General features: G+C 30.4%; 2 protein-coding genes across 10 annotated transcripts in view; one reads left to right on the top strand and one right to left on the bottom strand.

The window, feature by feature from the left end:
* LOC136988719 (uncharacterized) overlaps positions 1-8,749 on the bottom strand; it is an 86,801-nt gene extending 78,052 nt beyond the window's left edge. The window contains exons 1-3 of one of the 2 annotated variants that reach the window (XM_067286673.1): positions 8,530-8,749; positions 563-663; positions 275-475 (exon numbers count right to left, since the gene is read on the bottom strand). In XM_067286673.1, the coding sequence (XP_067142774.1) occupies positions 275-475; positions 563-663; positions 8,530-8,692 (465 nt within the window). In that variant the 5' untranslated portion in view covers positions 8,693-8,749. Of the gene's footprint in view, positions 1-274; positions 476-562; positions 664-6,059; positions 6,208-8,529 lie in introns of those variants that run through there. The other variant, XM_067286674.1, reaches the window with a different exon arrangement.
* A 111-nt stretch (positions 8,750-8,860) lies between these two features.
* Positions 8,861-16,900, top strand: part of LOC136988714 (C-Jun-amino-terminal kinase-interacting protein 4-like) — a 94,478-nt gene continuing 86,438 nt past the window's right edge. For all 8 annotated transcript variants that reach the window (XM_067286660.1, XM_067286662.1, XM_067286659.1 and 5 more), the window contains exon 1: positions 8,861-9,175. In XM_067286660.1, the coding sequence (XP_067142761.1) occupies positions 8,861-9,175 (315 nt within the window). The remainder of the gene's footprint in view (positions 9,176-16,900) is intronic.

Genomic DNA, 16,900 nt, shown 5'->3' on the forward strand with positions numbered 1-16,900 from the left:
TGCAGTGCACAAAGAGATTTTCATGTTTCTAAAGACACTCTTCATGACTTTAGATAAAGAAAAAAGCTGTCTGATGAATTCATAATTGCAATTTAAAATTGGTAAATAGCCATTTGCATAATCTGCACCCCTTTTCAAACTATTTTTTTTAAACACAGATAAACTATAGGTTATTTTTGTGAAATTACAGTACTGTTGTTTTCAGTTTTGTTTCATTATTTACCCAATTACTAGTTTGATTTATTGTAATAAATAAAAACAAAAAAGATCTTACTTCTGCCATTAGGTCATCACCAGTTATAACTGCAACATTAATTTCAATTCCTTGTTTAGAAGCTTCTTCTTTCAAAGCCTTTGCACACAAATGAGGACTAATACCACCAGCATTACTAATAACCCGAATACCTTGTTGTTTGATTGCAGATAGATTTGGTGCCATAGCAGCTAAGACAAAATCTGGTGTATATCCATATTCCTGAAATTATTAATTACTTGAAAAATTAATTATATTATACTTTTTAAACATTTTAATAAATAAAAATTTAAGATAAAAATTACTTACAGGGAATTTTTTTTTAGCTGCCACCAAGAGAGACATAGTAATCTCAGATAAATAATCAAAAACTAAAAAATCTAATTTTCCCAAATGAACCAACTGAGGTACTATTAAACAAAAAAAATATATTTAGTACATAAGAATTAAATGTTTTATTTGTAAAATTTTTTTAAAGCTAAAATTTAAAGTTATATTTTAAATATACTTTCAATGAACATATACAGTAAGATCCCACTTAATGCTGCCTCGATATAACGCAGTCTGCTCAAAGCCTAAAAAAAAGCTCAAAATTTACACAGATTTAAATTATCGCAGCATCTCATTGATTCGTATAATACGATATATGTCATATAATATGATAATTTACAAACATGAACCAATAAGCAAAAAGTGGCAAAAAAGTGTAATTTCTTTAAATCTATGTTTGTTTGGTGCAATTTTGGAGAAAATATAACATCATGGATACCATAGGCAATATCAGCTTCACTTGGCAAGAATTAAGTGATAAATGCACAAATGAAGTGTGGAAGAAGTTATGACTGAAGGTATCCAAAAATTCTCAATGAGAAGAGCCTATGCTGTATCGTTAGGTTGACCAAAGTCAACCTAATCGATACAGCAGGACTAGGAGATGTAGACGAGCAGGATATTGAGGACTTACCACAGGTTTCTGGTGAGAGTCTTATCAACAATGACCTTCAAGAACTGGCAGAACAAGGAATTCATGTACAACTGGAAAATAGAGATTCTGAAAATGATGCACCTGAAAAATTTTCTCTACAGATTTTCTTAGTAAAAGTTTGGTAACAATAACCAAAATCATTGATCAAGTTGTAGCGAATGATCCAGAATTTGAAAGGAGTGCAAAAGCAAAACAAGGGGTTTTGGATGCAATCTTCTGCTACTGACATTTCCTTGAGGAAAGAAAAAAGTGACAAATGAAACTTCACAACTTTATTGCAAAAAAACAAGAATTTTAGAAAAGTCAGGACTGTCTTCATAAAAAATGAACTTTACATTTCTGTGTGCATATGTTTATGTATTATTTAACATATATTATTATAAAAATTAACATAAAAATAACTTAAAATTAAAGTAAAATTTGTTTAGTTTTGGCCGCGTGTTCCTCTTTCCCTATTTACTCTATGTTAAAATGATCTTGTTTAATGCTCGTTTAACACTTTGTTGTCTAGGAACGCAACCCCACATTAAGCGGGGTCTTACTGTATTTTATTGATCATTCCAGTTAATTTTTAATCTTAAAATACAAAATTAATAATACATTTGAAAACAATTTTTAAAAAATTAATAGGCATGAAGATTGTTAATACACAAACAAAGCAGAATAAATTATATTTAATAAAGATTTTTCCTATTTTTATTTTCTCTTAATACATTTATTATTCACTGTTATAAATAACAGCAATTATTAATTTATTAGGGTAAGACTATATAAAAAAAGATATACAGTAGAGCGTCGATAAGTGGAACGTCGGTAAGTGGAATGGCCGGAAAGTGGAACGATTTTCAGTCGGACTGTGTCGTGCCGAATCGAATGTTTTTGATACTAAATTTACTTCTAAAGTATAATTTTCATGTTTTTTTATATTCTTTAATATATTTATTTTGTTTGTACAAAATGCAGAAATAATTTTTAACGATACGATAGCCTCGATGATTATTATAAAAATTTTCGTTAGGCTTAAAATCGATGAAAATTCAACACGAAGCGACACGCAACGAAGAAAAATTCAACAGGAAGCGATACGCAACGGAGAAAAATTTGAACATCGGACAGGTTAATGTATTTTTTCGTACAAAGTCGGAAACTGGAACAAATCATTAACTGGAAGGACCCCAGTCCCCAATTGGTTCCACTTTTCGACGCTCTACTGTAATATAATAAAAATATAAATCATAAAAGTAAATGTCTTCCAATATTGAAATATATGTAAAATTCATAATGAAGGGATCAAATTGTCTTTATTTTAACATCAGAAATTATTTTTATTAAAGTTGTTTCTTAGAACACTATAAAGTTTTTAAATTTTGTAATGTGATAAATTGATACAAAAATGAAATAAACAACAAAGACACATTACAATTTAAATAAGATGAGTTTTAAAAAAGTTAATCATTTACATGCTTCTGTTAGAAACTTTATAAAAAACTCAAGTACATATGTGTATTAATCATTAAAAACAATAAGCCTTCTTTAAATAGTCTAAAATTTTATTAGATTTAATACTTGTAAGGAATAGATTTCATATTCATTTCTTGTTTTATTTTTGTATAACTTGTTTGATTCTGAAGATTAGAAAACTTATGCCTTGAGAGTATTAAACTTAATAAAATTTTTGATTCTTTAAAAAAAATGTACTATGTTTTTAAAATTAAACTGTAAAAGGATTCACAAATAAGAAAAGAAATCTTTGATGTGAACTAAAACATAGGCTATATTCTTTTCTTTTTTCAAAAATTAGCTAAACTGAAGTAATGATAATAGAAAAATTGTTGATAACAGACTTGAAAAAGTTTATTCTGATTCAAGAGAAACTTAGTAGATAAACAAATAAAAAAAAAATTAAGCTGATTTACATGTATAATGATATTATCTTATAAAGATAAAATTATGAAACAATAGAAATGTAGATGAACAGATAGCAATGGTGAAATGATAAAAAATATAAGTACCAAACCTTCTTTTTCACTAACAAAAATTATCTTGACTTCATAAAAATTCATAACATACATTCAGTATTTTTGTTTTGAAATCAAGGTTATTTGTTCTTAAGTATTTTCAAGAATATTTTTGTTATCATCATTAGAATCTATAATTGAACATACTTGTAAATAATAAGTAATATAAGAACAATTGATTTTAAGTTTCTGATTCAAAACAAAAAGTAATACAATTAGTCTCCATGCCAAATGCTAAACTCTAACAAATACGAGGCGTGTTTTTAAAGTAAGTACCGTTTTAATATAATGCCGCTGGAGCGCTGCAGTCAGCACTTAGTGCATGCGCGCTCTGTACCTACATCTGTTGGGAAGCCACAAATGCCATTACAGAGCCAGTCGACTGTGTTTACTGTTGTTTGTGTGTTATTGAAATGCTGCCACTCATTGAGAATCCCGCCGACTGCGAAATGCGTGCCATTATTCGTTTTCTCAGTGCTAAAGGCTCGAAAGCGGCTGAAATTCATTGCCAAATCAGTGAAGTTTATGATGAAAGCATTATGAGTGATGGAATGGTACGAAAATGGGTTAGGGCCTTTAGTAATGGCCGCACAAACATTCATGATGAGGAACGAAGTGGGCGACCTTCAGTCATTATCGACGATTTGATTGAAAAAGTGGACTGTAAAGTGAAAGAGAACAGACGATTCACGATTTCATCTTTATCTAAAGAGTTTCCTGCAGTTTCAAGAAGTGTTCTCTATGAAATTGTGACCGGACGATTAAATTATTGGAAGTTGTGTTCCCGTTGGGTGCTGAAAATGCTGATGGAGGAGCACAAAACCAAACGTTTGGCCAGTGCATTGACTTTTCTTGAGCGCTACAGTGATGAGGAAGATGATTTTTTAAGCCGTATTGTTACAGGTGATGAAATGTGGGTAGCCTACGTTACACCGGAATCGAAGCAACAATCCATGGAATGGCGACATTCATCATCTCCAAGGAAAGTTAAGTTCAAGCAAACAATTTCTGCTCAGAAAATCATGTGCACGGTGTTTTGGGACAGATACAGAGTGTTGCTTGTTGATTTTTTGCCTCATGGTGAAATGATCAATTCAGCTGCATACTGTGAGACTTCAAAAAAACTGTGCCGTGCAGTACAAAACAAAAGGCGGGGCTTACTGAGCAAGGGTGTCGTTTTGCTCCACGATAATGCTCATCCACATACGGCAAATCAAACTCAAGACCTAATCACATCAATTGGCTGGGAACAATTAGACCACCCTCCATACCGTCCCGACCTAGCGCCGAGTGACTATCATTTGTTTCTGCATTTGAAGAAGCATCTGGCAGGGCAGCGCCATAACAATCACGACGAAGTCAAAACGACCGTTCTGCAGTGGTTGTCTCATCAGGCGGCAACATTCTTTGAGGATGGAATACAAAAGCTGGTCCCACGATACGATAAGTGTCTCAATATTAATGGGAATTATGTAGAATAGTAGTGTAAAATATGGGCTTTCACATAAATAAAAATTTTGTTAAAAATGTTCGCTTGTTTTTTTAATATTTCAAAACGGTACTTACTTTAAAAACATGCCTCGTAGATAATGAATAAATTAGAACTGCAAATTATTTTAAATAATAGAAATGATTTTTAACCTAGACAGTGATAGCATAACACTGAATTCATAGTAGAATTATATAGTTTAAAATTTATGACAGAATTTGTTTTTCATATTAAATAGTAGCTACATTAAATTAGTAATTAAAATAGAACCTAAATCAGTTTCTTTTAAAAATGATATGTACAGTACACTCAGCATGTGCTGTAAATAACATATCTAGAATTTCATATTTTACTATCTCTTATTTAGTTTCAAATCTAAAATTCCATTATTTCTTCTAAAAATTTTTTCTTTACTTAAGTTTACTAACAAGAGGCATCTGGCAGTCTGTAATCATGAAGTTTGATGGAATTTTGTGAATGTGTTGTATTTACTTGTACAGTACTTAAACTCTACCAAAGTCACAGGATCAACAGGACAAAAATTTCATCATGTATTCAAGAATTTATTTGATCACCTGATGGTGCTATTATTAATAAAATGTTTCATTTTTTACATATGACTGTAATATTTCATTAAAAAGTCTTTACACCTGCATTACATTAAAGAATACAAAATATGAATATAATGTCATATGATATAAAATGAAGTGATCAAAGTAAAAATTATGTTTTTAATGACCTTAAAAATTGTTCATAACAAATTTAAAAATGATAAAATTAAGTTATAAATGTAAAAAACTGTGCATACAGGTAAACCTGAAAAACAAAACCCCTGCATGTGACATCTTAACTAATCACACTATGCCCTGAATTCATGAATTAGTTTTCCATATAGATATTAATGGTTGTAGAAAAAGTTTTCTTGTAATATACTCAAGAATGCCTGAACGGTGGAGTTTAAGTACAAGTAAATGTAACACATCTACAAATTTCATCAAAATTGATGATTAGACTGCTGGGTATCCTTGTAACTACTGTACTCAGCGGCATAGCATGGGTGTCAGCCGCCTGGGGCAGAGGAAAATTTCGCCGCTCCCTTATTTAGGTATTTTTACAAGATATTATTTATTGTGAAATTTTGCCGCCCCCTAAAAGTGCCGCCCAGGACGGGCCACCCCTGCCGCCCCCACTACGCTACGCCACTGACTGTACTACTAATTGTAAATCAGAAATTTTTTTACAATGACAATTACTGTTATATCAATATTTATTAGCAATTTCTATTGTATAGATTAAAATACAATTAATACCTACTATTAATTGCTTCTTGAAAACTGAAGATTTTGGTTACACTGCTATATAAATTTGCAACTGTCTAAATTAATTTTCATCATAGTCTCTTTTCAAATTTATGACCACGTGCCATCAAGATATGAGAACTGTATGCTTTCAAGTCTCTGTGCAGAATACCACAAAAATGTCTTTGACAGCCTCAAACTTTTGTGTTGTGAACACAATGAATGAATTCAAAAAATTCAAACATTACAAAAAGTTTAAACCTTTTAAAACATTAAAAAGGTGGTAATTGAAAAAGACAAGATTAGACTAGAATATAACATGAATAAAACAAAATAATACATTGAAATTTTATAATGATTTTTTAAATGCAAACTAGTTGGTGGCACACTGTCATGATGAAGTGGCATTTTTTAAAATCAAATTATGTGGGAAAAACCTGTTTGAAAGGTTTCTTGGCCTTTTTAGAATTTTTACATATTACTCCCAACTTGGTATGCATGCCATTTACATTTTCAAAAAATACTATTTCATTGTTATCTAGCAGGTAATATTACAACTATATGCATATGCATTACTTTAAAGCTAAAGCTAAAGATATTACTTTTTTAAAAAATCAAATTTTCCTGAGAAATTAAATGTAATACATTATTTTCTGAGTATTCTTAGTGTATATCTAATAAGTACTGCAAAATTATAACATTGACAGGACCAAACATTAATCTTGAATGTCTTATGTCATTTTATAAAAGTACATTAAAGATGAGAAGACAATGGATGGCCAAGCGGTCAAGGTAGCAGCTTACTGCTCTGGGGAACTTGCTCATGATTTATCCGGCTGAATCCGGACAGGTCGATAAATCCCCAAGAATTTTTTCAGAGTGGATACGTCGGGCCTCATCCCTCACCACCCGGCAGCCCCATTGTGGGCCTGGCCAAACCCATAATGGGCCTGCTGAAGGAGGCTCTCTTAGTGCCCACAGGACAAAAAGTTAAAAAAAAAAAAAAAAAAAAAAAAAAAAAAAAAAAAAAAAAAAGAATCTCATTAGAAGTAGAAAATAATCTGAATTTGTTTGAAACTAAAATTTATCATCATCTTTTAACAAATTTTTTTAAATCCAGAAATAAAGAATTACAAAAATTTTCCATAAACTGGAGAAAATTCCAGTCTATAACTTAAAGGATTAACAACTGCCGAATTATCGGGCTAGCAAATGGCTATAGTAATATTAATAATTTAAGTTAATTTGGTACTAGAGTTAGGCGTTAGGCGTCATCTCTTGCTAAATTTAATAATTAGAATTTTAAATAATTTAAATAAATTTAGGCAAATTAACTTAAATTATTAATATTACTATAGCCATTTGCTAGCCCGATAATTCGGCAGTTGTTGGTCTTTATATATAATGGGTTAGTTGTTGTTTATTTAAAGGATTATTTAGGTTCTTTATATTTATTTTATTGTTTAATGTTACCTATGGTAGCGAACATGGTGACTCGTCGTCTGAAACAGCACATTCTAACCTAACCTATTCTAATAATTTTGTTGGCAATAATTATGGTAATTTGTTAGAATAGGTTAGGTTAGGTTAGAATGTGCGTCCCCACTGTTTCAGAGACGAGCCGCCATGTTTGCTACCATAGGTAACATTAACCCTTTTATTAAACATAAAATAGTAAAAATTGTTCGAGAATCAGTTTTTTTTACATTTTATTTCTTTTAATGTATCTAATATTTAATAAAATGAAATAATATGAATATTTAAAAATGATTATGTTTTAGTTTACCAAATTATTATTAAACAAATCTGGACTATAAGAGTGCTGTGTTATGCTAAGTAACAAATGAATAAATAATGAAATAAAATAAAATAGCCGAAAGCTAAACTGAACTACAGCCCAGAAAAAATAAACACTACACTATCATCCAATCAGATTTCTTTCAAACAGTTCATTCAACTTTTAATGAATAATACTTCAGGAATCTGTAGAAATTAGATATATATATTCAACATAAATAAATTTAATTATTTGTTTCGATTAAAAATAATTTTATATTAATTTTAAAATGTTTTATAATGATATTAATATTGTTGCTATGCACAAAAATAAATTCACTATCAAGAAAAATAAATAAAAAAAACTATAAATTATCAAATTCAAGATAAAAAGCTTGTCGCCGATTCTCAATTTTATTAATATTCGAAATAATTTATTAATATATAGAAAATAAATCCTTTTTTTGGAAAAAATATTAACCTAAATATACTGTAAATACAATGAAAACAATACAAATCACGTGAAACTTAAGAAGGGTATTTCGAAATGAACATTGAAATGCGATAAGACAAGATGTTTTTAAACTGATTCGTTTACGTCAACTAATGTATCTACACGGGACACTCTGACATTTAAAAATATATGAATAAAACAGAAAATATTTATTAAAATAGCGTTTTTCTACGTATTTAAAAAAATTAAATCTCACCCGCTGTAGCCGTATCTCCCCAAAATCCACTGGCACATCCAATCCGTAGAGTTTTTCCATTTAAAACCGAACTTTCCCATCTGACGTCTCCTCCAAAATTTATTAACTTCCATATATTTGTCTTGTTTACACTCCGTAAGCACCGTAACAGGGGAGTCGCCATTTCTATCCCAGGTGTCTATACGATAAGTAGATCGCTTAGTTCTGTCACGTCGAGTCCAAAACAGCTCCTGGAGTAAATAGTTGAGTAATTCGTTGTCATCCGACAAATGCGGTCGTACGGAACAGTTGGGGATGATTAGGAAAAAGTTTCTCGTTTAAAAAGACAGAAATGGAGAACGAATTACAAGAAACAGTTTACGGGACGACGACGACGACCGTTGACGATAGTCATTCTGTGATGTCCGATAAAGTTCGGAATTTAGCTGGTAGCATTTACCAGGAGTTCGAAAAGATGATTTCTAAGTATGACGAAGACGTTGTCAAGGAATTAATGCCATTAGTTGTTAGTGTTTTGGAAGAATTGGATCTGTCCTATGTAGAAAATCAGGAACATGAAGTCGAACTTGAATTGCTTAGAGAAGATAACGAACAGTTGGTTACTCAATTCGAAAGAGAAAAACAACTCAGAAAAACTTCCGATCAGGTAAACAAATCATTACGTATGAATCATATACAATTTATAATGTCCGTGCGGTTCTCATTACCGTCGACTTCGTTGTTTTCAATTTTACTTATTGAAAACTTTTATGAATAGTTTAAAATCTTTGTGGAAAAAGATTATTAACATTATGATTCGTTTTATAATAAAAATGTAAGTGATCAAAAGTATTGATGCAATTAAAGTTTCTATTTAATGATTATTAGTTAAATGAAAGAAATTTAAACACATTTTTAACAATGAATTTTATTTAAAAAATCTTTAAGAACTTCAAAAGGCTTATTTAAGTCTTTAAATTAATTTTTTAAATATGTTAGTCAAATGTGTGTTTAAATTTATTTAATTTAGATGTCTATTGATGAGAGAAGGAGAGTTTAATTTTAATCACTAAAAAGAGATTTGGTAATTATTTACAATTTGTACATTGGATTTTTTTTTTTAGACACATATTTGATACCCCCCCAAAAAGAAAAAAAAAAATACTTTCAGAACTTCTTGATAAAGTAATATATTAATGCAGTCATCCATGACTTATTTTAAATGATTGTAATAATCTTTTCAGTTTCATTTTCAAGTAATCAACAAGTAATTAAAGATACATTCGAAATTGGTTACACCTGAAGATGGCATATTGTATTAGGTCGAAAACGTTAGTGTTTTGATTAAACATATCTCAGCAAGAAAGGTTTATTGATGGTTTATTAAATGTTTAAAGCTGAGTTGGATATTTATTTATTTAACAAGATGACTGCCAAAATAATTGAGAAATTTTACATGGATTGAGATACTTAATTTTCTACGAAAAAATATTACAATAAATAGTTTTGAAAAACGATTTTCATTGTTAGAATAATTCAGCATTTTCTATTTGTTTTGTTTTGTTTTATTCTCCAGTCCATTGGTGGGCAACCCTGTCCTGCGGGCCAGCTACGGCCCGCGAAAAGTTTCTATATGGCCCGTGAGATCTTTAATAGATTATTAAATTGGAAAAAAATAACTTTTCCAATTCTTTGTAATTTTTCGAAAACAATAAGAGAAATAAATGTAGTAATTAACTTCTTTTTTTTTATTTATTTTATATTTGCAGACTAAAAAATTACAGGTCACAAGAAAGCATCAATTAACTACTATGGCCCGTGGAAAAAAACGTAAAATTTATTCTGGCCCATGTTATAAAAAAGGTTGCCCACCCTTGCTCCAGTCAACACATTATCTATATATTAATTGAAAGAGGGTTTTAGTTTGTCTGACTTAGTTTGACTATGTGGAGCATTTGACCAATACTACATTCTTGGATTTATCAGCCCTTGAGACAACTGTGTCGTTCTCAGCTAACCAATGTTTACATTTGTGCATAGTTTGAATAAACGGCTGGGGTTAAAAATATGGTTTAGATTTCAAATTAAAGCTCTTAACCTGTAGATTGTGATGTAGATGCTGCTGCTGAAGAGACATTTGAGAAAGGTGCAATGATTTGGATATGGTGAAGTAGCAAATGTATAATGTCTACGGGACAAACATATCAGGGTTCCACCTCCCGTTAACTTTAGCCCAAACAATTTTTTGTTTTGTAGTTTCATTATTGTAAATACTGAGATTGATAAATGTATAGTATATTTTAGTTACTAAGACTATTGTTTTTTTCGCCCTTTCCAGTCCCTATCCCTCAAAAGCCCGAGCAACACTGCCATATACAGCTAGTTTATATTTATTGTTATTTATTTTGTTTAAGATAATTCCAGTATAAGTTCTTGTTTTATTTATCAGTCTTTTATACAGAGCTTTTGAGAGGGAGGGAGTTGGAAAATTTTTTCTAGGCTCAGAGGAAACTTAGGGATCCTTAGTGATTCCTGTCCCTATAAAATTAGTGTTGTTTTTACTAGCAGAAAATAAAATCTTTAAGACTGCTGATTATTAATAAAGAAACATTCTATGCATTTCAATTGTTCAAAACAAACAATGGCTAAAGGGTCTTCTCTTTCTCTGTACAAGCTCAACAGCTATGCTTTTATATATGCATATAACCTATATGATTTTAGTAAAAACTTACCAAGACCTTAATGATTTTGCAAAAAGGTTCATTTAACAAGTTTGTTTCTACAACTTGTTCAATATTATTGTGTCAAATTTATCACAAATTTAATCCAAACTTTTTATTAAAGGAAAAATATTTTAGCAAAAACTAAAAAAAATAAAAGTAATATAAATTGAATTTGCATTTGAGGAGATTTCTCAACAAGTATAATGTCCATTACTATAAATAAAATATGTCTAGATAGGCTGACTGATAACAGTTGATTCATAAAATGTTGTATTGTAACCAGAAGATGTAACCACTAGCTAGCTTGACACTATATTAATGTAAAATTTTATGTTTTAAGTAAGTAATGATTAAAAAATTTGTGATTCATTAAACAAAGCAATTTTATAAAATATTTATATTCAAGAATATAGAGATACATTGGAATAAAATAATTTTGCTAATGCCATTCTTGTTTGTTTTTTATTCATTGTAGTAATGAATAAAAAACAAACAGATTACAAATTTCTGACAGAAAAACTGGCAATATTTTACAAATGTATTGTTTGTTATATTTCCTTCAATATTCTCTTCCATATGTATAGGTGTTTTACCTTTGAATTCTCTCTCTCTGTGTGTGTGTGTCCAACAATCTTATTATTTTGAATTTGCAGTTTTTTCCAATTTACTCTGCTAAAGTTGGATTTTTTAAAGCTTAAAATTTTTGGCTTTAAAAAAAAAAAAATCATCAAAAACTAGTAAACTAGTAACAGAAATGATCAATCTGCTAAAATTGTTGTTTCTTTCTATCTTCTTTACTCTTCCCAAAATTAAGATTTCTATTTTGTTTTCAATGCATTTATTTTGTTTTATTTCTATTTTCATATTTACCATTAGAGTTTTTCCATCTTCTAGCAAGGATTATGTAAGTAGATAGTGAAATCTAACAGAAAAAATTAAGCATAAAATAGGCATATCATGTAAATTTAAGCTAACATAGTCAGTCATTAGGGAGGTTGAGGCCAAAGTGTATGTCGGACTGAATGTCCGACGTACATGTTTTCGCGTTTAAAACTTTGGCCTCAACCTCGCTAATGACTGACTACGTTAGCTTAAATTTACATGATATGCCTATTTTATGCTTAATTTTTTCTGTTAGATTTCACTATCTACTTACATAATCCTTGCTAGAAGATGGAAAAATTCTAATGGTAAATATGAAAATAGAAATAAAACAAAATAAATGCATTGAAAACAAAATAGAAATCTTAATTTTGGGAAGAGTAAAGAAAATAGAAAGAAACAATAATTTTAGCAGATTGATCATTTCTGTTACTAGTTTACTAGTTCGGCACTGCTTTCCTGTAAGCCTAGAAGTTTGACAATGGTGTTTGGATAGTCAGTGGAATCATGCTCGACATTCCAAACGCCATTGTCAAACTTCTAGGCTTACAGGAAAGTGGCACTGAACATCCAATGTACACATTTTCGCGTTTAAAACTTTGACCTCAACTTCACTATTCACTCATTTCAGAAGAAGGGAACACTTGTAAACTTAAATTCTTTTAAGTACTTAAAATTATAAAATTTTCCTAAAATGTATACAATTATTCATTTATAATCAGTAAGTATTATTTAAAAAACATAATAATCTTGTTAAAATATCTAAGATTCAGTTAACTTTGTGAGGCTCCAGACTGAATTTGAAATTACATGCTAGAATGCTAACCAGTGTTTGATGGGGCAGTTAATTTTCTTCCTTTTGAACAAAAAACAACAGAAGGTTAAACAATGATATAGCAAAATTATTTATTTAATTAAATAATGTCTTGCAGAGATGACTAAAAATTCTCGATGTCAAAAAAGTAAACACAGAAGGCTTGAGTTACGAGAAAGGATTTCAAAGTTCAATAAATAGTATTGAAATGGCATCAGGTTGAATGTTGATGTTGACCTCTCTTGTGGCCTGAAAGGTCTAAAATTGTCACGTGGAGACAAGGATGGACCAGTTGGAAAGCAATGAGGGATAATGTTCAATTGGAATGCAGGATTGGGGAGAGAACCTTTTAAAAACTCGTGTCTCGAGGACATGATGTCCTTCTTCAAGATCCTTTCGCTGATCTGTTGTTCATTCTCCAAGATCCAAGTTCCATTCCTGAAGATTTTGAGCATAAAAAGTTCTCATCCCAGATCCATCTTTTCTTGCCAATTTGTTGTCTCTCAAGATACGCTCCAGCCATATTAAAAATTAAGTTTCCTGTATTGTGCTTTCCCTGCAGCGACTGTAGACAAACACCTTAGCCAACTCAAAGTCTTACCTGATCTAAAATTTCACTGGATGAAGCAAGCCCTGAAGCCATTGACTCATAAGCCATCAGTAGTTGAAGGACTTATTGTTGACCTAGACAACAACAACATTTGGACTTCAAACTCTTTAGACAAATTTTAAGAACTGAATCTTTTATAGCAGACAAATAGAAAGACATTTTTTAAGCATGTTTTTATTCAGTTAAATCAGTTCTCTTGTGAGTGGTAATCCTGACTCAATGTCCAAACCACATTCACATAAGATCTTCCAAACTGCTTGCTGTCCTGACAAATTTTGGCTGTTTTTGGGCTAAATTGATGATCTCACAACTTTTTATAGATTGTTTCTTTTTTGTCTATCTAATTTAGCTCTCAAAGAGGTCAAATAATGCTCAACACACAGTCAAAATAGAGTCCATCTCCTTATAATTAATCTCCTACCCCTTTTGAAGGCCTTGAATATTTCAATCTATTCGATACTCGAGACAGACTGTTGTCAGAGTGGTATAGGATGTGTCTTTTATCAAATTCAACTTGAACATTGTTATCAGCTGCAAAACTAGCCAATAGGGCAATACAAACCCATTGTGGAAAACATTTTTCGAACTGTATATTGATGCTTTATAATCCTCCTGTTCAGACATCTAGCCATGGTCCCAATATGTTCTCACAGACTGTTTACCTTGTGATCATGTACAGGGATAATGAGATCTTCAGCAAGCAGCTCCTCTCTATTGGGTCCTTATCATTTCTGATGCCTGAAAAAAAATGGTAGATCTCTTTGTATGTGATCTTGGTATTTGTGGAGTGGGAAATTTCCTGGTAGATGTTATCTAGGGCCATATTATGTGTAACCACCATATATGGCACTCATCTGGTTGTAACTCCTCTGTAGGCTGTTCTTGACATAAAATAAGTGTGTTAATTAGGTGCACAAGGCATTCATGTTGTTTGTCTATACTTAAGATGTAATTAAGCTTTGTTGATGAACAATGTATGTGTGCCCACCTTATAAGGACCCTGAAAGCATTGATCTTATAAGCGAAAGGATTATGTGATCTTGAGGGATGAAGAGTAGAGAATATGAGCTTTTTATGGAACACCTTTGTTAACAACTGCCCATGCTGTAAGATAATGTCTATATTGAGTAAGAAAGCCGTGTTCAGTACATTTTCTAGTTTTAGGCCATTGACATTGAATCATCTCCAGCCAGTATTGTAAGTAACTGAGTGTGGTTATACCTAAATTAATAGTTCTGGAAGTGAAGATTCAACGACGGTCCAGGTAGTGTAACTGGAAGCACAATCACATGGTAAGCACGAATTACGGGTTTGGGTCCTTCTTTCTCCAGAACCTTATAAATTAATTATTAAAATATTAATTTAATTAAGTTTAGCAAGAGATGGTACCTAATGCCTACCTCTAGTGCCAAATTACTTAGCATTTAATTATTAATAATAATAGTAATATAGCTCAATATAATCTGGCAATCATTTGGCTTTCTTAGCTGAAATTGTAATGAAATTTGGAGTGTAAAACTTTTCTTATTTTCTGATACTATCTAATTGTTCTTGTTTTATATTTAGTAAAACTTGTGAGAGGTGAAATCTATACAGAAACATGTGAAAGCCTGAAAATTAATAACAATATTCACCAACCCTAAATTTGCAGACTAACATTTTCAGACATTTTTAACATTCAAATATTCAAAGAATTGAACTCTTGAACCAAAAATGTGTTCTAATTTTTGAATTTATAGTTCTAAAATAAATTTTACAAAGATTTGAAGGTTATTGTTTTTAACCATATCTAGTTGAACATGAAAGAAAATATGTTTGCACCTGAAAATTGCAAATATTTCAGCATTACCATCAAATTTTTTCCACAAAATATCCTGTTTAATATAGAATTTGTAAGATATGAATAGAAAGCCTGGCACAAAAACATTAGGAATGAAATCAAATAAATTCATATTTATTTTGTTATGTTGGATTTTAGTAAGTACAGAGGGTATTTATACGTTTTTAGAACAATTTTGAAAAAAAAAAAAAAAAAAAAAAAAATTAAAACAATATATCTAACAAGAAGATATATGAAACATAAACAATTCATCTACTAAAATGGGGTCAAATAAACAAAAAGAAATACTCTTATTCCATAATTTAAAAAATGTATAAATCATGGAATTAGAATCTATAATAAGCATTATTATTAATAATAAAGGGGAAAATTGTCATTCATTGTTCTCAATCAGAAGATTGTCAAATGAATATCCAAAGAAGGTACTGTACATACAATTTCAAAAGTAAGATTTATGTTTAATAAAGTAAAAATTACATTACAGATACTAAACATATCTTCATTGCTCGCCATGTCCAATCACCAGGAACAACTATTCTTCACTGCAGAGATGACCTTTCTTTGTAGGCTACTACTGTTTTACATATTTGTGCAGAGTAGTCTCTGCACAAATATGTAAAACAGTCTAAAATGTCCACAGGTGATAATCCCAACACAATTAAAAATATAACATTTCTTTGTAAAAAGGTACTGGCAGAAATTACAATTTAATAAAGTAAAAATTACATTACAGATAGCCTACTAAACATATCTTCATTGCTTGCCATGTCACCTGTGGACATTTTAGACTGTTTTACATATTTGTGCAGAGTAGTAGCCTACAAAGAAAGGTCATCTCTGCAGTGAAGAATAGTTGTTCTTGGTGATTGGGCATGGCAAGCAATGAAGATATGTTTAGTATCTGTAATGTAATTTTTACTTTATTAAATTAATTTCTGCCAGCCCTTTTTTACAAAGTAAGATTTCTGTTTTAAAAGAAAATTAACCAACTCAAATAGCAATTGTAATGTCTGTAAACACATCTGTATCAACTGTAAACAAGGTAATAAATACAAATTTAAATTTAAAAACAAAAAAAATCATGTTTACCACCTTTTGCCTAAGCATGTTGACAAATGCAGAATACAATATAGATTGCTTTATGAAAATTATTTAGCCAGAGGAAATATATTGTGACTATTGATGAAGAGTCTATCTACTTAAATGATTGTAACAAAAAGAAAGAAAAAATTTATTTATAATTACAAAAAGGAGGAAGAGATTTTTCAAACTTTGTTCCATGAATCCAAAGAAAATTTTAGTAAGGAATTAGTTTCAAAATCTCCATACTTTTTAAATTTTTTTGTCTCCAAAAAAGTTCAATTTGTCATTAATATTTAATATAATACTTTATACATTCATTTATTAGCATATATTAAATTAATATAAATAAACTTAACACCTAAATACAGGCCAGTTTTCCATAGAAAGTTCTCTCAGGTGGCATCTCTCCCTTGTGTTACATTGCCTTATTCCATCAATCC

This window comes from Centruroides vittatus, unplaced genomic scaffold (genome assembly GCF_030686945.1).
Source record: "Centruroides vittatus isolate TY-2023 unplaced genomic scaffold, ASM3068694v2 scaffold_386, whole genome shotgun sequence".
NCBI lineage: Eukaryota > Metazoa > Arthropoda > Arachnida > Scorpiones > Buthidae > Centruroides > Centruroides vittatus.